The 20855-nt window shown below is 44.9% G+C and overlaps 1 protein-coding gene across 11 annotated transcripts in view; it reads right to left on the bottom strand.

Annotated features, from left to right (window-relative positions):
* lef1 (lymphoid enhancer-binding factor 1) overlaps positions 1-20207 on the bottom strand; it is a 41212-nt gene extending 21005 nt beyond the window's left edge. For 7 of the 11 annotated variants that reach the window (XM_019255347.2, XM_019255355.2, XM_019255353.2 and 4 more), the window contains exons 1-3: positions 19522-20207; positions 17453-17519; positions 16098-16225 (exon numbers count right to left, since the gene is read on the bottom strand). In XM_019255347.2, coding sequence (XP_019110892.1) covers positions 16098-16225; positions 17453-17519; positions 19522-19734 — 408 coding nt within the window. In that variant the 5' untranslated portion in view covers positions 19735-20207. The remainder of the gene's footprint in view (positions 1-16097; positions 16226-17452; positions 17520-19521) is intronic. The other 4 variants (XM_019255344.2, XM_019255348.2, XM_019255346.2 and 1 more) reach the window with 3 other exon arrangements.
* Positions 20208-20855: the final 648 nt, after the last annotated feature.

Below are 20855 nucleotides of genomic sequence, written 5' to 3' on the forward strand. Positions count from 1 at the left end.
GAGATAAGAACCTGGGGGATTATCATTTTAGCTGGAAGTCTTCTCCAACTCGCAGCAGCGAGAACGGAAAGCAAAAAATGCGACTGGAAACAAAAGTTAGTCCTTCGTACTTGTACATGCAAAAAAAAAAAAAAAAAGGTTATTGACTCCTTAGCACTTTAGAAAGCTGGAGGCTTCTGCCATGGAAGAGAAGCACTCTTTTATGCTTTTCCCCAGTTACAGCTGTCAAATCCCATTTTTCTCAACTTCTTAATAAACTGCCTCCATTGTGGCAAAATCCGCCAAGGAAAAACCTCTGTGACCAAATACAAAATTTATGGCTACTGGGTGCACATTTACATAAACTGCATGCCATAAAGCGACCATGGTTTACTTTCTAAAAGGAAGGACGAGCAATGAATCATCATTTGGGCTCCTTAGATCTTCATATCTCTCTCTCTAAACATCCATACACAGTATGACTGCTATCATGGAGCCATCATTATAATTCTGACTTGTTGTTTGGAGCTTTTTGGGACATTTACCAATTTCCAGGATGAAATAGTTGGGAGACACTAAAAGTGACCACAACTGCGAAGAGGGTCACGCCACGTCGCTGCAATTTGATCCTCATCTCATCCTCAATCCTGAAGTCCTCAGCAGCAGCAGCAGCGGCGGTGTTTTGCGATGGAGGGCGTCCATATTGGAGGTCCATTTTTTATTGTATAGGAGAAATAATAGGCTTAGGATCTTTCTATTCATTTTTTTTTTCTTTCAGGGAGAAGCGAAAGAGGAGAGGCGGCGAGGATTGAAAAGAAAACGTTCCATTTGGAATTTCATATCCAGGCTTGGCCGGCCCTTCTAAAGAACCTCTCAGATGTGGTTTTAAGAGAAATTCATTGTGCGGAACTGGAGCTGGCAGGGAGCCCTCCATGGAGGAGACACTCCAGTGTGTTTCAGCACGGGGAGCCAATGACTTGGCGTGCCGTCTAAAAATTGGGGGGGTGGGGAAGGGAAATGGGACGTTTCGTTTTTGTTTCTTTTCTTTTTGGGTTTTTATTTTTTTTTCCTGAAGGAATATTTCACTGACGGCACGCCGGTGTCTCCGAGCTTGTATTCTGTCAGATTCCACCAACATCCTGCCATGGATTCTGCAAATGACTGTGTGTCTATGTGGTATATGCAATAACTATCTCTGCAATATTGCCTTTTTTTTTTCTTTTTTTTTTTTCAAAACCATCTCTCTCCCCCCTCACAGCACGCCTTTTGTACTCCACTCAATTATACCACTTCTGCAGAGTGGAGTGGAAAAAAGGGAAAGCGGGAATTTTATAATAATCACTTCCCACTTCTGTAATTTATATGCAATGAGGACTCTTCGTGCCTGCAGCTACAATCAAGTGTGTAAGAAACCGTGTGAGGTGTTTCACAAACAGCTGGGGAGATGGCAGCTCAAGTGGTGGCTATGGATTCCCATGCTGTTAAATCTTTTCACTTAAGGAGCCCTTCTCACCCCCCAAAAAAAGCCAACCTCACCTACTGACTGGATTTTCTGCACTCTGGAGGAAAGGGATGCATCAAAAAATTATAATAACAAGGCCCTGGGTATTAGCAGAAGAGGGGAAAAGGGGGATACTGTAATTGTAAACAGTATCGTCAAGAGTTTGCTGTAAATTTCAAATAAAATGACATGTTTCCTACAGCCTGAGGAAATCATTTACAATAACCGGCAAGGAGCACACGCCCTCCTCTGATTGTTTAAATACCGTCTTTGGCTACTGTTTCCACTGACAATGTGATCATAAAGAGGGCAAGATTACAGACGGAAAGCCTCTGTAAATCCAAAAGTAGGAGTATGAAGCGAGGGCGCGCCCAGCACTGAAATCCTATAGTCACCCTCCGACCAGGTGTTCACTCTCAGGTGCGTTTTATGTGCAAGTTGTCCGTCCTTTTGCTCAACAAAAAGTGAGCAAACATTCTCCCATAGTAGCTTCACAAGCACAGAAAAGAAAAAAGGGACTGTACCTCTCCCTCCACCCTCCTCCTCCGCCTCCCCTCCCTCCACTTTACCAAAACCAGTGGAGACCAACCTGAGGAAGCTTAAATAAATAACCAATTACCATTCGCAGAGCGGGTTGAACCCCACCAGCTTGCAGTGGAGTGCTAAAAATGGAATGTTTTATTGGCAGGATGGCCCCTTGGCCAGGGGGCTTAATGTAACGAAACCCAATTAATGGAGAAGAAAGCCGGGCCGCCAGCAAGCGAAGGAGCGCCACGCGCCCGGGGTAATGAGACGAACAAGTGAAGCCAACCACAGGGACAGGAGTAGAGGAGGCAACGAATAACAGGAAAAGCCTGCCCCGGAGAGAAATTTACATCTGTGAAGCCCACCAATCTCTCTCTCTCTCTCTTTCTTTCTCCTTCCTCGTTTCATTTCAAATCATAAATCCTAGCGCGTTAGTCAGAACCCAAAAGTTGAACAGAGCAGTCTGAAAACACACACACACACACACACAAAAAAAGGGTAGAAAAACATGAAGTAGAACGGCATTCGATGAATTACTCAGATAACACAAACAGGCCACATGTGCACTGTTATGCTTTTATTGGCTCTAAGTTGCAGCACATTTTTATCATGCGAGGGAAAACTTGTTGTCACGCTGTCCTCGAAAATACCACCGTCACGCCCACGCAAGCCAACGTTCGCATTACCGCACGTGACCGACACATGCCACCGCAGAAACATGGAATTAACCACCGCCACCTACTGAAAACACGGTCACGTATAGCTGTGAGATACGGTCACATGTTGATCGGAGACGGCGATCGGCACGCGTTATTATACATGTTATATTTAACACATGCATACTTCGTATGAACACAAAAGGAGCCATTGACAGTTGACTGTCCCCCCCCTCACCACCACCAAGCCTCAACTGAATAGGACGAGGTGGATTACCCATCATCCTTCAGTTGGCATGAAGAGCGTGCGCTCCGAGCAAACCAATCACACTAGCTCTCATACTGACAATCTGAACGTGCAAAGAAGATAATTTGTGTGAAATATGCCTGCCCCGGATGAAAAAGACTTGATCCGCTTTCTTTAAAAAAAAGTGTTCAACTCTTAATTTCTATACGTCGCGGAGCTATTAAAAAACCGAGGGAAGAGCTACAGAACATTAGAAATGATCCGGTTGCTATTTTTCTTCCGTGTTAAGCCACAGCGAGTTAAGTTAAATGTGAGAACAGCCACAGTCTGTTTTTAAAGTGTTGGAGGCTGTAAAAGGTCACACAGAGAGGTCGTGGAGGTTTGCATTAGAAGCTGCGGTATAAAAAAAAAAATATTATGTTGGACTTTGTGTTATTGTCTTACAAAATACCGTCGCTCACATTGTTTTTCTGCAAACTGCAGCTAAAAGAATTGTTATCATGTCAAGCGTGAAGAGTTTTGGCTTACGTATATACAACATAACTCGATCCAACATAGTTACAAGATGAAGCTTGTGGTATTCTTTATTTTTTCTTCCAGTCAATAAATCCCACGAAAAGACCAAACCCAGCGTTATGTTAGTCCCTCTCTCAATACTTTCTGTCTTCAAAAGTCAGTGAATAAACGGTCACTGTCGAGTATTTATGGTGTACGCTGGATTCTAAATAGACGTAAATGAAGGGACATGTCGCCCAGAGCAACAGAGGATTTTGGTCTTTTCATTGGATTTCTGTCACTGTGATGAACTGGTGACTTGTCCAGGGTGTACCCCGCCTCTCGCCCTGCATCAGCTGGGATAGGCTCCGGCCCCAGCTGTGACCCTGATGAGGATAAGCCGTTACAGAAAATGGACGGATGGGATATATCACCAGCTTAAATATTGATGTCGATCACTGTATTGGCCCTAATATTGTGTACATAAGTACGGCTTTAGATTCGGTGTTTCAAATCAGTGCCACATCATGAAGGGCCGTCATCGTCTTCACACGATCTGTGTGGAAGCTGATCAGCGCTGAGTGGAGGTCGACTCTTCCATTGCTGTGTTTGCAGAGAGTGTGTGTGGTGGTGGTGGTGGTGGTGGGGGTTGGGCCCCGGTTCTGGCAGAGCCCTGGGCGAACTGCAGGATGTTCACCTTGCGGCGGGGCACAGGGCTCATTATCACAGCAGGACCTGGTCACATCAAAGGACTGAGGAAAGGGCAAACATTCTGCTGAAGTGCCACTGTCAGCAGGCCTGCAAGCGCACACGCAAACACATACACAAAAGGACGGACCGCACACACACACACACGCACATACACACACTTTGAGCACCCACAAAGAACACGGCTGCTCTCTGCTGTAGCACCATCACTTGCCTTGGATCTAGCGAGACAAGTTAACCGAATTCCCCCCTCAAAAAAATCGTGCAGAATTGTGTCATTTCTTGGCAACGGTTGCACAAAAGAAACATAAACACAGCTACTGAGCAGATCTGGAAACTTTCAAATTGTCTCACTGTATTAAAAAATCAGAGTCATAAAGCATTTAGCTGAGTCATTGCCTCCTTTACCTGATCAGCTGTGTGTTCTGAAACCAGGGAAGGGAGCGCGTTAATCTGGAGGCCTTGTGTTTGAATCCAGCCTTTTAAAGCTCACCACGAGCAGAAAATGTTTGGAGCGCATTTTATTATTTTTTATTTCAATCGACATTCCCTCTCCAGCAACTATTTATAGCAACCCTGCTGCTGCATTAACACGCTGCATGATTTATCATTAGAAGCCAGCTCTGGTCTGCTGAGTAGCTACATTCATGCCAGGCAGCGACATCGGTGCCAACATCCACATTCAACAACAACACTCCAAGGCCCTGAGAGATGCACACAAATAAAATCGCAGCACAAGCTAACTCTGTGTGGCAAAGCGCGCTGAAAAAAAAAACCTCCGCACAATGCCGGAGACGGAGAGAAAGAGGGAGAGAAAATGCGGCGCAGAATGGAGGGAAAAAGTGCTGATGAGTTGCCTTATGCGGGAGCTTCATAGATCCGTCGAACAAGAGCGGATTTGCCTGCTACACCTAGATAGTGTTTCCCCCCCTCAGCTTTCGCCCAGGTATTCTGGGCATGAATGGCTGTCAGTTTGGATTTGGGAGCTCAGCGTTGAGGGGGGGAAAATAGAGTCTGGTGGGGGTCTTTCTGTGTCTCTACCTGTGGAGAACGAGAGGCTAGATTGGGAGTACACTTCTCACTAAGCTCCAGGTAGCTCCGATGCGGCGTTGCATCCACGTAAAAAAAAAAAAAGGAACGGGGCAAATATTAGTACTGCGAGTTAGCCGGGCAGAGAGCTGGATGGAAGCAGACAGACAGAGAGAGAGACAGACAGCGGCCAGCTGTGGAGTCTCTGCGGCGTTCGAGGGGGAAGGTTTTCAATGGCACGCACCGGGAAAGAGTGGATGGGGAGGTGATTTGAATGAGAGCTGCTTCTGCCTGAGCTGTAGAGAGTATTGACCTAGTTTTCCTGCCGTATTCAGTCAGTCAGACATATGCACGCCCACCGACAGGACGCGTAAGAATAGAAAGAATAAAAAATATCGATGGGGTTGGTGAATCTGTGCCATTGATGATGCAGTAAACAGAAATGTCTTGTGATAGGATATAGGTTATGTAACATTTGGGAAAACTACAGGTCACAAGAAGCCCCCCTCCCGTCGCCTCAGGTGTCAAGACACCTGTGCTCTGGCCTTGAGATGAACTTTTGACCCCGTCCTAGTCACGTGATCAATGCTCCTTTCACCTGAGTGAACCATTGCGCTCGAGGGCGTACTCGCTCCGTCTCCTTTTGCTTTCCGAAATGAGCTTTTTACATAATTAGACGAGACAGGGCTGCTGCTTCGAATGATTTGACAGTTGTGGTTATAATGACGTAAAAGGTTCATGCTAAGAAAAAGCATTCATGGTTGTGGATCACACTGCAAACCTTTTTTCGGCTTATTCACATTGTGGACCGTCGCAACAATACCAGCAGCCCACTGTTTGGGTGTGATTCCACGTTTTAAAGGATTAACTGGTAAAGACTACCAACAACTGCCTTTCAGCCTGGAATTAGTCATTAATCAAACCACACATTTTAGGGCTCCTTTCTAGTCGGGCGCACACGCCCCTGTTAAGATCTGAATGAAAACGTACAAAGCTATTCAAATCGGATCCCCCTCTGAACAAATGGCTTTTTCTCCGTCCCCACAGACGCAGGGGACACTTCAAGAACCTCTCCAAGGACCTGAACGTTCGACATGAAAACTCCGCCTCATCAATTAGCATTGTGGCAGGGTTTTGTGGGGCTTTAATACAAACAAAACAATGACCATGTACAACATGGCAACGGACAACGTCTGCTTATCCCCTGATACCTCTAAAGAAATGGTAATAGTGCATTTCGGGAGCACAAAAGAGACTCCTCAGGCTCGGGGCATATGGTTACAGCAACATTATAGGGCACACTCTCGCACCTGATGCCGCAAATCTCAATGATGAGCCGCACAATGAACACACCGTGGTTGTAATTTGGCTCTTAGGTGGATTTATTTATAGTGGAACACACATACGTTTTAATATAATCTCTCAAAGCAATGTCAGATTGAATAAACTGACACCTAAATGTGAGGGGAGAATATCTTTCTTCTTTTAATGATAGTGAACTGGATATCTTTGGGTTTTGGACTCTCGGTCCAATAGAACAATGGAAATGTCGAAATGGCAACTGGGAACCATAAATGTAGATCTGAAAAGTAAAAGTTGAAATCTTTTTCAATATTTTGTTTTATGTCGGTTTAAAGTCTGTTCAAGTTGATTACAATTATGTTAAAGCATCTCCGCAATCACATCTATTACAGTATAAACTATAGTAGGCCAATTTCATAACGAAACCGTGCAAGCTCAGTTAGCCACCTCTAACTTTTTCACTGGATCGTTGAATCGATGGCTGGAAGCAGTTGTCACTTTTTGCAATCTGGAGAGCTGAAAAAAAAATGCAGATTTGCAATGCGGGCGGCAGTGGGCACTTAGATTTTCCCTCCATCTTTCATCTCGAAAGATAAGGATACAGTGGGGGTGGATTGATTTGATGTTTTGATGCATTGTTTGATGACGGGCAGCTCAAAGTGGAAGTGGCCTCTGTGATGTCTCTCCATTGGAGGACATGAAAAGCGTCACCTGGCCCCATGAGCCGAGGGGTTATGGCTGCTAGTGGATTTAAGGGCTCCTGCTGATCTGGACGGTGGCTCCATTGATGCCACATAATCCATTCAGCGTGACCTTTATATTTTTAGAGTCAGCTCCGCTTCCCCTGTCAGCCTGCCTTGTTAAAACTATGGCAGACATCGAGGTCCTGATCAACTACGTTCTATTATAAACAGGACGGTATATCTAATTTATTCAATGTGTACATCCCACGAGGAAAAATAAATGCCTCCCACTAACAACCAAGCGATCCGATGATCAAAAGAAACATGGAGCACAAGGCGAGCTCATCAGATGAACAAACACATTCTTGCTGGATATCTTTGTGGGTTTCATCATCCTGCATCAAGTGACTGCTGAGCAAAAAAAAAAAACAAAGCCTTGTTCTCATCCCTGTGACATCAGCGCTTACAGGCAGAGTAAAGGAAGAATCAAAGCCTGGGCAATCATATATTTCCAATTAAATACCAATAATGTGAATTTACCCTCTGCCCAACCTCTAATTAATTGTTCTGATACAAAAATATCAGGCTCTAAAAAATAAAATAAAAAGTCTAGGTGGTATTAGTCATGAGCGTCAAACTCCAACCACGTTCTAGATTTGCCTAAACTAGGAGCAAACATAATTGGGAATAAATCTCCTCAGTGTGCCACATAAAAAAAAGCAGAAGGGTGTAAATTGTTACGCTGCTGTGTGTTAAGACACTGAAACAGTTGCACAGATCAGACGAACTGCAGCAGCAGCAGCAGCAGCAGGGAAAGAGCAGCACTGTTTTCCTCTGTGACTTGGGGCCACTGAGTTTTTCTCCAGCCATAGTAAATTGGGCGCCTGGGGCAGGAGCCTTGGCCAAGCTTGCATTTCGGAGCCGACTGTGGAGGGCATGAGGGATAGAGATATGGCACTGGAGGAGGAGTGGGAGTGGGGGGGGAACAGAGCGGGTGGATTGGTGAAAACAGCGGGTAGGGGGGGGGACTGGAAGCGGAGTGGAGGTGACATTACGCACATGTTTTAACACAAAAGGGACCTGGCTCGTTAGCACACTAACTAGAGAGCTCCATGGCGATCAGCGCTCGTCATTCTTTTCTGTTCTCTCTCTATCCGCCTCGTCAGAAATATGGCTACATCTGCAAGTGTAATCACTCCATTGTACTCTGATTTTCTGCTCTGCTGGACAGCAGCATGGCAGCCTGCTTTTCAGCACCTCTCCCCTCAATCCCCCCTCTCCTCTCCTCTCCTCCTCCTCCTTTCCCTCAAGTGCCCTCGCCTGTTCCTGGCTACTCCTTTTGCTGGTGAGGCCGGTGTGTCTCACAGATTACAGAGCTCCGGTCGCTCAGGTAACAAGAGTCACTAATCTGGCTGGGGTTGAATTACACATAATTGCCTCGGCACCGTGATTGATTTCAGCCCTGGAAAGGAAAAGACGACGGCTAACCCCCCCCACCCTCCACCGCCGCCGCCACCACCACCACCACCATCACCACCACCGCCCCCCTCCCCGAAAAAAACACCCCCACCTCCCTCCATTGCCTCTCTCCAGCGCTCACGAGCGGCAGCCAAGACTCTCCATCTAGTAGGAGGCAGGAGGCTTTGAAGAGATCAAAGCCAAGGCCGGGAGCAGTTGCGCGCCCTGGGAATATGGGAGAGAGGCTTTCTGCTCCTCAGCCCTATTTTCTAGCGTCATGTCGGATTGCAGCTGTATTGCATTTCGCCAGTTTTCTTAATGCTCTTGGTTTTGACTTTGACATCAGTGATCCCCCCCTCGGTTTCTTCAAAAACAAGGGGGGGGAGGAGAAAAAAAAAAGAAAAAGAAAGTGACTGAGAGAGAGAGAGAGAGAGAGAGAAGGAAGGAAAGAAAAGAGTGTGCGGGGGTAAAGAGATCTACAGACTGATTTTTATTTTCACAACTCCATAATTGGCCAGTTCAAAGGAGGAGGAGGGGAGAATGTAGCATTTGTTTTCAATTCTGCAGCCGATATGAAAGGAGCGACAAACTTTTATGGGTTTCCCAAAAATTAAAGACAGGCTTTTTTTTTTCCTTTCCTCTCTCTCTCTCTTCACAGTCAAAGAACAGGGTGTTTTTTTATGGCCGAGACCACACAAAACGAACTGATAGCAAAGCCCTCCTCTTTTGTCCTCCCGCAGAAAAGCTCGAACGGGGCGCAGCGTTGTACGCACGGGTGCGTGCACGCTCATGCGTCGAAGACAAAAAAACAAAAAAAACGCCCGTTTAGTGTATGAAGTGTCAGACGAAGACGGGAGAAGGAGGAAGGAGGGGAGAGAGGAAAAAGAAAAAAATAGCGGTTTGATGTCTAGCGCAAAAACACAAAAGGAGGCACGAAGAAAAAGAGCGCAAGCTATATCCATCTATTCATTTAACAGCTTGGCTAATAAAGCCTGGTGGCGAGAAGGCACCCTTTGTACTGTAACTATGCAGGCCCTATACCAACCTCCTACACTGGGGACCATTAATATTTCAGCGCTGTCAGATACACATTGCATGTGAGCCTCTTTAGCGCCTCACACCCACAGCAGAAAGAGAAATAATGAGCTTCTGAAAAATATGAAACAGCGACGAGGAGAAGAGGAGGGAGGGCGCGAGAGAGAGAGAAGAGAGAGAGAGAGACTGACCAACTTCATACAAAACAGAGCAGCTATTGATCATAGCTCCATTTCTTAGCCGGACAAAGTGAGGGCTGTTTGAGCTTCTCTGAAGTCTGGACACAGCCGGCAGGATTTGCACCCATGTTTCACTCCTGTGGGTCCCCCCCCACTATTGTTCCTTTTGCTGCAGTTTACTAGCTGGAACACTGCTCGCTTCTATATAGACCTACAAGCTGTCAAGGATGGAGTCAATAAAGCCATTCATGTTTTTTTACTCATTTTACGACTATGTCAGGCAACGGCGACGTACAGCGATCGGCTTTGAGCGACCGCTGCGAAGCTTCGATCGCGGCTTCTGAGACAGGGGAAACTTTTGCTGCAGGGGCGTATGAAACATATTGTTAGATAACAAACAAGACTATAAAACTAGTTTGGAAGCTTAATGCGCTGAGTTGAGTTCCTGAACTCCCAACAAAAAACATCTTCACCCACTGTCCCGTCTAACTATCCACAGTCGTAACAGTTGCACAATAAATCGACGAGAAAAAACACCCCGCCCCTCTAGTCTCCATTTCTGATCCACCCTTACAGGAAGTCCACACCCAGGCCATTCAAAACAGAACTGGGCATGAGGGACAACCTTGGCGAGGCCCTCCAATGACCCCTGGAGATCAGCTGCAGGCTGCTGGTGAAGAGTGAAGTCCTCTAAGCAGGTGCTGTGGGCTCCAGCAGCAGCAGCAGCAGCAGCAGCAGCAGTGGCGGCGGCTCTTGTCTGTGGAAGCCTGACTGGCTGGCTCCAGGCAGCACAGCTTGATTGGTTAAGCTTCATCCAATTCAGTGGGAGGATGGGGGAGCGAAGAAAGTGTCATCATCTATGAGCGCTCCGCTCTGAGCAGTAACACATGCCCAAAATAAACATCAACTGGGGTTAAGTGTGCGCCTGCATGTCATTCTCACGAGCGTGACACTCCTGGTTCACAGACTTGTATGGAAACACACGTTTTCAGCACTTAATGATTTAAACCTTGCCTATTCATGCACGCTTGGCTCTTGTTTTTTAATGTCGACTGCCTTAAAATTGGCATTAGCGTGTGTAAAAACAAACACAAATATTGATTTACCATCTATTTAAAGGGTACATACACAGAAATACGACTACAACACCATCAGGGGAAAAAAACAACCAGAAACTTCCCGGCCCTGGTAGACAATCGCTCCGCTGTGCTCCATTCAACAAGATGAAACGCACCGATAAGGTGATTGCAACCACATGGCGTCATTAGCGCCGTGCATATGGAGCAAATGTGTCAACCAGCATCACCGTACAGCAGGAGGACGAGGAGAAACCTCGGCGTTAATGGCGCTGTTTATAAAAACGCCACGACCTCGGCAGGCACTACAAAGGCTCCGTGTTTCTTCTGTGTGAGGTCCCTGGTGCTGTCCTTCATGTGTACGCACATATTTCACCGTTTGATAGCGCTGCACAGCAGATGACATCAACGCCAGCGCGGCTCTTTGATACACGGCTGATGAAAATGACTGATCCGGTCATATAGGCAGCATAAAATGAGGCAATCATATGCCCGTCTTTTGACTTATATTTTCTCAATGTATTTTAGATACTGTATCATCCAGCTACTCACAGGCAAAACACTGCATTAAGCTGGAGGACACTTCACAGCACGTCCACCCTATCCTGTGAGAAAACTACACGAGGTGCCATAAGCCGCCATCTAGAACGTTATGTGTGGACACGGAAGGCTGCTGGTAAATGTAGTGTTCTCTTTAACAGGGATCTTCCACGGTAGTGCTGGGGGCATGAGCTCAGGACACACATGGCACTGAGGGACACCAGAGCGGTCCTACCAAATCCCGTTAGGTAAGCCTGGGTTAGTGATTCCACGCTGCGAGACACTGGCTAGCAGATCCGTCACGTTCCCACTACATCAAAGGAAAAAGTACAGCACTGCAACCCCACCCCCCTCGCAACACACCCCCTCTTTCTCGCCATGAGGATCTGCAATTGATGGTCCAAAGGGGGAAAAAAAAAAAGCACGGCAAAGGAGAAGGAGCTCTATTTTACTACACCCCCACCAACCACCACAGCAGCAAAACTCAGCTTAGAAGAAGAAGAAGGAAAGAAAGAAAAAATCAGCGATTCTATCCGTTCTCCTCTCTTCAAGCTGTTGCACAGACCACGAGACTGTTTCTGCACAGCTGGAGATCACCAGCACATCTTCACAGTCAGATACAGTTGTACTGTATCTCTGCACCATCAACATTTCCAAACCGCGAACACACGGTTGCATCTTTATCTCGTCAGCCATGCATTTATGAGTTTATTCAAAAGGGGGTTTCAGTGGGAAGTCATGAGCTCAGAGGCTGTAGCGCCTCTTTAGAGGAGCATGTAGAAGAGGACGTTTTGTTTAGCAGCAACATGATTTGAGACTAGATTTGAAAAAAAAAAAATCCATCACGCGCACGTTGATCTTCATTTATAAACCTGTCATCTTCCGAGTCTTGAGTTTTAGGAGTCTGCACGACCCACAAAAAAAACCCTCAAAGCGGTTTCTTCTTCCACACATCAAACCTGGAGTGATGACATCCTAAATGCTTTGAAGATCATACTTCGCAACCATCACCATCAAAACCGTTATGGGGTATTATGATCACTCTGACCAGAAATCGTGAAAAAGCATCAGCTTCGTTTGTCGGTGCAAACGATCACAGAGACACGGAAGCCAAAGAGGACACAACCCCTTTCCTTTCTTCATAATAATATTTCCCATTTCTACACACGATAAAGTCAAAGTAGACAAGCTGATACATCTGAAAATGCTGAGAGAAACGAGACACACAAACCCTGATCAACATAATCAGCTCTGTCGACTTAAGTAACCAGATTATTGTTGGCTTTTTTTTGCAGGAACTCACATATTTAAATAAGTAAAGCCGTTTATTTAACTTAAATAAACTTAACAAGGTGAGATTTCTTGATGATAAATGTGTTGAACTCGGTCTTAAACCGGCTTTTAACACGTTCACATGTGTATTGTGAGGTGGTGGGAGGGCAGAAGAGATCATACGACTATAAAGAAATGAATTAAAGTCAGATTATAAAACAAATAAGCACAGTTGATTCCTACTGCCGAACAGCAGCTCATTCACAATATAAGAAACAACTCAGCACAGAGATTCTCTGATCTGACTCTACCAGCTGAGGAGTCCCATAAATCACTAACATAATTCGAATACACCAGCAGATTTCCTGCTTCAAAGTCATTTCTCCAAATACATTCTTATTTGTCTACACATAAATGTCAAGACGATAATATCAGTCCAAGATGTGCGAGCGTGGTGATCACTACAAACCACATGCAGCTACTTCAGCCACCGAGCATCGTGCAAAACAGACGCCGATGCCCTTTTTGGCTCCTTGAAGAGAAGGATCCACATCATGTGATGCTGAGCTCCCTCTCTCTACACTCTGTGCACAGGATGCCCTGCAGACTCCACATCCTAAAAGTGCTATAGGTTTACATAAACATCAGGGTATTCATGACACACCAGTGACTCTTTGAAGTGGTCGACACTGTTTTTGAATCCACATGCATATGCAACTGAACACCATTAGGGCATCTTGACACCAAAATCTCAGCTCTTATGGCTGAGAGCGACTTATCAGGCTCGAAAGCCCTAAAAAAAAAAAAAATCTGCTGACAATCAGCTACTCCCCAACAGCTCCATCATGACTGGACGGCATGTGCAGGAATGTCATGGTCAATGGAAATCAATCTAAACTACTGGGATTGGGGGGGGGGCTGGGGATGGAAGAGAATGAAAGAGAGAATGTGCCTTTGATCTCGGTGAAAACCGATCCCAGGCCTGCAGATACTGTGGCTGCGGTGGCCAGCAGCAGAGGCAGCGAAGCTGACATCAGTGAGAAAGCCAGAGGACTCATGTTCCGTGATCCTTCCACCAAGCCTTGGCTCTTTTTATTGGATAAGTGAGAGAAACGTATATAAAATGACTACCGTTTTATTGAAGACAGGGTGAAGGGGGGGGGAGAAAAAAAAAAAAAAGGCAGCCATGGTAAATGAAATGAAAGCAGGGCTTTAAAAAGTTTTGGCAGCGAGTGCCTGGCCTAATTCATCTGCAGTGAGGGGTAATTTCCTCTCATACAGTCAGCTGGTCTCCATACAGAGTTTTTTTTCAGTGCGTACGACGGAATAATTGATCAAAATTGACCAGAAAACAAGCCATAAAAAGAGAATTTGGAAAGCATCATATCCCGCATTTCATAAAGCGTTCTGTTAGTAAAAGCGAAGAGGGCGAATCATGAGGTAATCAGGATCACGTTTTTCTCCAACAATGTCACATACTCTCATACCCTCTGCAACGTTGGCAGCGGTGGAAGGCAACGCAATTTTAACATCATTCCGCGATGGAGTTGCGTGTGAATGAAGCTCCTTTACACGCAGCATGTGGTATCTGCCCCCGACAATCACATCTGCCTCCGAAAGCCAATTCCTATAATAAACGCGGAACACACATTTCATAACTTTACCCTGATGAAACTAACCCCAATGCACTGCAGAAGCACAAACAATCCAAAGCCTCTGGTTCCCCTGCACCATGTGTGAGTGTTTCCTGTATGGAGACACCAAAAAAAAAACCCAATAGCCAGACTGAGGCTGGTTGTCTTTCCCCGAGTGTGATACGAGAGAGACACGGACAAAACAGAATTAGAGTGGACAGCTGCTGGTGTGCCCTGCGTTTTATGTCTGTCTTGAGAGGAGAAATTTGCAAACGGGACAGACACAGGAAGCCGCCAGTGAGAGACCTGCAGCTGGCCTGAAATTAATACCGTTACAGGGACAATATCTGCAACAACACACGCCGCCCCTGGACGGTACTATAAACTCCTCTACAGGGCAGCCTCAGAAAAAAAACGTGGTGTTGCCTTAAGGCCTCCTCTGTCATGCTGGGTTAATTAGAGGGCTTTACTTGGGTCATGTAGACATGCATCGCTTGAGATTTTAACAAGATGAGAAATACTGTATGTTAATCTTCTGGGAAAGTATGGCGGGCGTTCGGTTTCCAGAGGTCACGTACGGTCTCACAAACAGACACACAAACGACATTAAACATAACCAACATCGCAAGGGGAATATTTTTTTGGGACTTTTATTTAAAATCGGATTGTAAGTTAAGAATGTGATCGTACCTGAATGTTAATCAAATTAATCATTTCAGAGCTGACACATATTTATCTGACACATATATTACACTGTAGCATTTTGACCCAAGAGCTTTGGTTAACTATAAAAGTATTTGATCTCAAAGAGGCCATGAGAACAGTCCTCTGCTGGCTAATGATCTCTTTTTATTAACCTCGTGTAGAGCTGCATCATTCTAATCTAATCAGTCTAATTTAATAGTAAGTAATATCTTTTTAATCGATTAATTGTTTGGTCTCTGAAACTGTATCTGTGTAAACAAGTTATCACAGCTCAGAGCCACATCCTAAAAAAAATAATAAAAATGTTTATTTTGTCTAAAACCACAAACTATTTAATTTACAGAGACTGGAAATAGTGAAATATGAGTAAATGTTCACATCTGTGAAGCTTGAAAACAACAAAAGTTTCCAGTTTTTAATCCATTGGTAATAAAATCTGCTGCCAGAATGAGAGGCGGGATTAAATGCACGTTTTCATTTTGTAAGATTTGTATTAGAATTGTTTTAAAATACTTTAAAATGTTTATTATTTACAGTCACTTTCTCAATATGATACCTCGACAAGAACCAACACCATCAGTGATATTTAATATGACAAGATGACAGCGGAGCAGGTGAAGCAACAGGTTGTTTTCCTTCTCCTTGCTTCATGTTATATTACCAGAAAAGGCAGCACTACTATGAAACACTTCAACAACTTTTGTCGCCTGACTTCACTCCATGTCTCGAACCGTGATGTCCAAATCAGTGCCTGAACTTCACCACGAGGCCGGTGCGACGTGAAGCTGAACGTCTGCCGCTCTGTCATCGTCATTCATGTTTGTTTTTGCTTTCAATCCCACGAGCGCGTGCTCATGAACAAAGCAGACGTTTCGTTTCAGACGAGCACTCGCGGAAACTTTTAACAAAGAGAAAGCCACCACAGGAAATTTCAGGGATGGAATATGATAAAATAACTCAAACCATTTTCTGTCTGAGATGTTCAGCTGACTTTTGTTTTGTCCTGTCGGGCTTAAATACATTTCATATCATCATATCATACGTGTTTAAGTGCACGGAGAGTTTGTACTGACCGTTCTGGGCATGGGCGGCGAGAGGGAACCGTTGTTCATGTACGAGGAGTCGTTCATGTTGCTCATCATGATGTAGCCTGGGTAGCCCGAGTATGGATGGCCTTTACTGTACATGTCTTGGAGTTTTGCTGATAAAAAAAAAAGGGGGAGAAGTTACAGTGTGTTTGCAAACAGCACACATTGAGGCATTTCTTTTAAAAATTCATCCACGTCAGAACTTTGGATTTCTCTGCACGCCGTGGAGTAAAAAAAACAAGTCAACAAATCTTCCAGATGACAAATTGTGAATGTGCTTCAGTCAATAAATCAGGCGACTTAATGGAAAGCACACAAGTTTCGCCCCGCATGTTTTGATGCTGTAATGATATCACTGTCGATCGCTTTAACCCGTGCCCTATTTTGCCTCGGCCTTTTGTTTGTGCCCCTTTCTTCCCGTCTTGGAGAGGAGGGTCGTATTATGCAGAGGAACAATGGAGCCCCTCTGTGCCAATTAGCACCAATTAGAAGAACATACAGAGTGTGTCAAAACAGGAGACGCCCCAACTGTTCCTCTATGCCTCTGACCAGAAAGAGAGAGGGTGGGGGGGGTTTATACAAGAGGCCTCAATACGCCGCCACTCAACTGCACGCTGCGTAATAAGGCCGGGGTGGAGGGTGCAGGGGGGGGGGGGTTGGGTGTGTTTGTGCTATATTAGCCTGATGGCAACATGGATCTTAGTTGTCTGTGTGAAGAAAGCCAGTGTTTGGTTTGAAGGGGATCCTATTCAGGAGCAAAGGGGGGGAACAAAGAGGAGACACACTCCTCTTCAAAGCCTTAATGATGACCTGCAGCAGCGGGGTCAGACTGCGACAGCCAAAGAGCAATGAGCCCCGAGCGGCAGCAACACGTCGCATGTGACAAAGCGACCGGAGGGCTGATGTATGTGGGGGGAAATAGTTTATTAGGATAATTGTCTAATAAGAAACACAAGAGCAGAGGTTGTTTTTTTTTAATGGATTGATTTAGTGCATCCTCCTTTCAAATCAAAGTGTTCTTTTGTTTCCTCCTCCTGCAGGCACCCTCATCTGTGGGGTAGGTAACAGGTAGCTGTGTCCATGAAGGTGCAGCATGTCCTGACAAGACTTGGTATCAGTCTGGGAGCAGCGGAAACAGAGAGGGGCTCTGGTGAGAATAAGGCCAAACAGTGCAGGAGTGTGACTGATCACTCCTTAAAAAAAAAGGAAGTGGCACTTTTTTCACCTTCAACTTCTCAAGCTACAGCGAATTATTCTGAAAAAAATCTGCGGCTGTGTCGCAGCAAACGAACGTGCTCGGTCGTCCTGTAGATGATCCAACTCAAGGCCGCGTCACTTACCATCTTCCTGAAGGTCTCTGTGTTTTTCGTGATATGAATCTTGCGGTATTTGGGACTGTCTAGCTGCCTGTGAAAAAAAAAAGAAAGAAAAGAAAAATCAATCAAATATTTAAGTGATGGTGAATCAATTAAAACGCACACTGATGCGGTCAGACGCACACAAACACTGCTGGGATGAAACGCCGTCCCTTTTGCTCGTCACCAAAGCAGAACAAGCTTGCACCGCACACACACACACACACACACACACACACACACACACACACACACACACGACTATCTACAGAGGGGTGATGGAGCAGCCTGCATCAAAGCTTCAAAAGAACCACTTAATTAAGCTTCATGTCCTTAAGGAGCTTACAAATTAACTTGTTTTCAATACCATAGGTCCACTCTCATTTTCAGCTCTCAGTTTAAGCCTTTCTTCGAAATTCAAATAAAATCGAGTGTATTTTGTGTCGTGAATTTTTTAAAAAAAAGCCTCGGTGCAAAGTGAAATAAAAATCAGCCCATAAAAAAGAGAAAATGGAGGAGAAGAAGAAATAAAGAAGACATTTCCCCTTGCTCTTCCTCACATCCATTTCCTTTTCTCTTTTTCGAATCAGAATTGGGAAGAGGACCTCTCTCTCTCTCTCTCTCTCTCTCTCTCTCTTTTTTTTTTCTTTGAGGTGGGGGGGTAAGGGGGGTTCAGACCCCTCAGGATGGTTTCAAGCTGAGCGAGGGAACTTCACTGAATTCCTAATTAACATTCAGCCTCCGTCTCGTGCGTCTCTAGGACATTCGCTTGGTGAATGTGTGTACAGTCTCGTTCAGGATGTGCCCAAAATTTCATTAACACCGCGGTTAATGACAAAACAGACGACTAACTCGGTGATGGAGGAGGAGGAGGTGGAGGAAGAAGCTGCAGCCTGTATCCTGAGGTCAGTGCACGGGAAAAATGAAAAACTACATTTTAACTGATGTTTCACGCCTTTCTTATGTCTGCTAATAAAACGCCACATGTGGAATATTTAAAAGCATTATTGGAAACATTAAAAACTCATCATTAATAATTCTTCGGATACACACACACACATCTGTCTCCTTTTAATCTGATCAGCGAGGACGAGGGCACGACACAAACGTATCTGTGGATCTTGTTTTATTATATTCCTCCCCAAAACAATGCAAAAATTATTTATGTGCGCCGTCAAACACACACGTGCCACGATGATGAAATATGAGAATCAGATTGGAAATAGATAAACAAGCACATCCTGGCGACAAAATCATTGGATATCGTCCTTCTGTTTAATAAGCCGTGACCTTTGGAACAAATTAATCGTGTTGTTTGTCAATAGGTTTTAATAAGGCACGTGTGTGCTAAACGCATTCATGTGCTGCTGTTTACAGCTGCTGAGGGTGACCGCGTGCCCCTGCAAACACAGCTATTAGCCTGCTTGTCACAGGCAGGCAGGCAGCACACACACACACACCACACAAGGCCCCAAATCTGACAATCTAAAAATATTTTTCTATTTATTTCTATTAATGTCACCACTGATGAATGAATTCTAGCTGGAGCGGATGCATCAAATGTGCATTTAGACTTATGTTTCCAGAAAATAAGATTAATGGATGATGTGGAGGAGTGAAAGCTGGTACACTGTGAGTGGCACCACCACAGATGTTCATTTTCAAAAGACAAGACAATTTAAAAAAAGAGTGCAAAGCGAGACCAGTGGATTTAAATGCACCTGAACTCACTCTTCTTCTCTTTTTTTTTTTTTTTGGTTTTATAGTCTGAGATAAATCTTGGTGGTAAAAGGTTCGACATGAATTATACAAAGTGAGCAGGAGGAAAAATCATTTTCAAGCCTGTTGTTGTCAGTTTGCTCTTTAAATCATCACCCAGCATCACTCAGATCAAAAGTGGCAAAGAAGATTATTTAATGATTCAAAAAGGATTAGAAAAAAAAAAAGCTTTGCTCACAGGCTGATGATGCAGGCTGTTTCAGAGCTGATACCCACCTTTCCTCATCATTCATCACCACATCACACACACACTCACTCACACACATATTACTCACATCGTGGCTGTTGCTGTTCGGGCTGCTCTCTGACTCGTTTACCAGAGATGACTTGATGTCTGCCAGGTCTCCCTCCTCCTCAGAGTGGCTGAGCTCGGCGAAGATCTGCTCCTTGTGCGGGTCTCCTTCGTCTTTGAACGGGATCATTTCATCCGTGGCGCACAGCTCCGGGTCTCCACCACCACCACCACCACCGCCTGATAACTGTGGCATGTTTGAATTTGAACTTATTTAATTAGACTGTGTACAAAAGTGAAGACACTGTCTTTTGTGGGATAAACTCCCACTTCAAATTTTTGAAAACCAAGTTGATCCCTCTTCTTTTCTCTTTTTTTTTTGTTGTTGAACCGGAGAGTCGACCGTGAGTCACAGAGAGGAAGCGGCGTGCGAACACGCTGCCAAGCCGGTGTGTTTTCAACCGGAGCAACAGGAGGAGTGTCTGCGGACGGCGATCAAACTTTCTTTTTTTATATATATTTAAAAAAATGACAACTCTCACCAGAGAAAAACTTGAATTGTAAAAGGCTCACGGTGTCATGAGGAGAAAAAAAAAAAAAAAGGAGCAAACCACGAGTTAAAATCTCATCACTACTTTTTTTTTTTATGTTGTTGTTCAGTCAAAACACGCACGGATATGGTCCAAGTATAAGAGTCAACATTTATATATATATTTTTTTTTAAAAAGTGAGAGAAAAATTAAAAAAATATGTCCTCGGTGGTCCAAGAAGTGAAGAAGAAGCGTCCTTTTTTTTTTGGAAGGAGATATATTAAAAAAACCAAAACACCGTGAGGAGGTGAGGACTGATGAACACTTCTTAAAAACCACTTAAGACGAGACAACGTCGCTTTTCGTGCGTCGCGGATACATCCTCAAAAGCTTTGGTCGTGTGTGTGAGGAAAAGGATGGAGAGAGTGAGAGAAAATCAAAAGTCATTTAAAAAAAAAAAACTAAATCAGAAAAAAGAAGCGAGAGAGAGGAAGAGAGGGGGGAAAGAAAAGCGTCGCTCGGATCCACTTCCCCGCTGCTCCCTGCACTGCTTCCACAGTGTAATGTAACCACTGTGTGTATGTGTGTGTTGGTAATGTAGCCGTGTGCTCCCTCCCTTCCTCCCTCCTCCTCCTCCTCCCTCCTCCTCCTCTCTCTCTCTTCAGTCATTGGGAGGAAGGAGAGATGAAAGGGAAGCCGGGGCTCTGATTGACACCGCACCGATTGACACTCCTCCTGAGAGGAGAGAGGTTCATGCACGGCGCACAACAAATGGGCAGACAGGAGGAGTAAAAGAAGAAGGAGAAGAAGGAGAAGATGTGATTGACACACGCACCGATGAGTTCAA

The sequence above is a fragment of the Larimichthys crocea genome, chromosome X (genome assembly GCF_000972845.2).
Source record: "Larimichthys crocea isolate SSNF chromosome X, L_crocea_2.0, whole genome shotgun sequence".
Taxonomy (NCBI): domain Eukaryota; kingdom Metazoa; phylum Chordata; class Actinopteri; family Sciaenidae; genus Larimichthys; species Larimichthys crocea.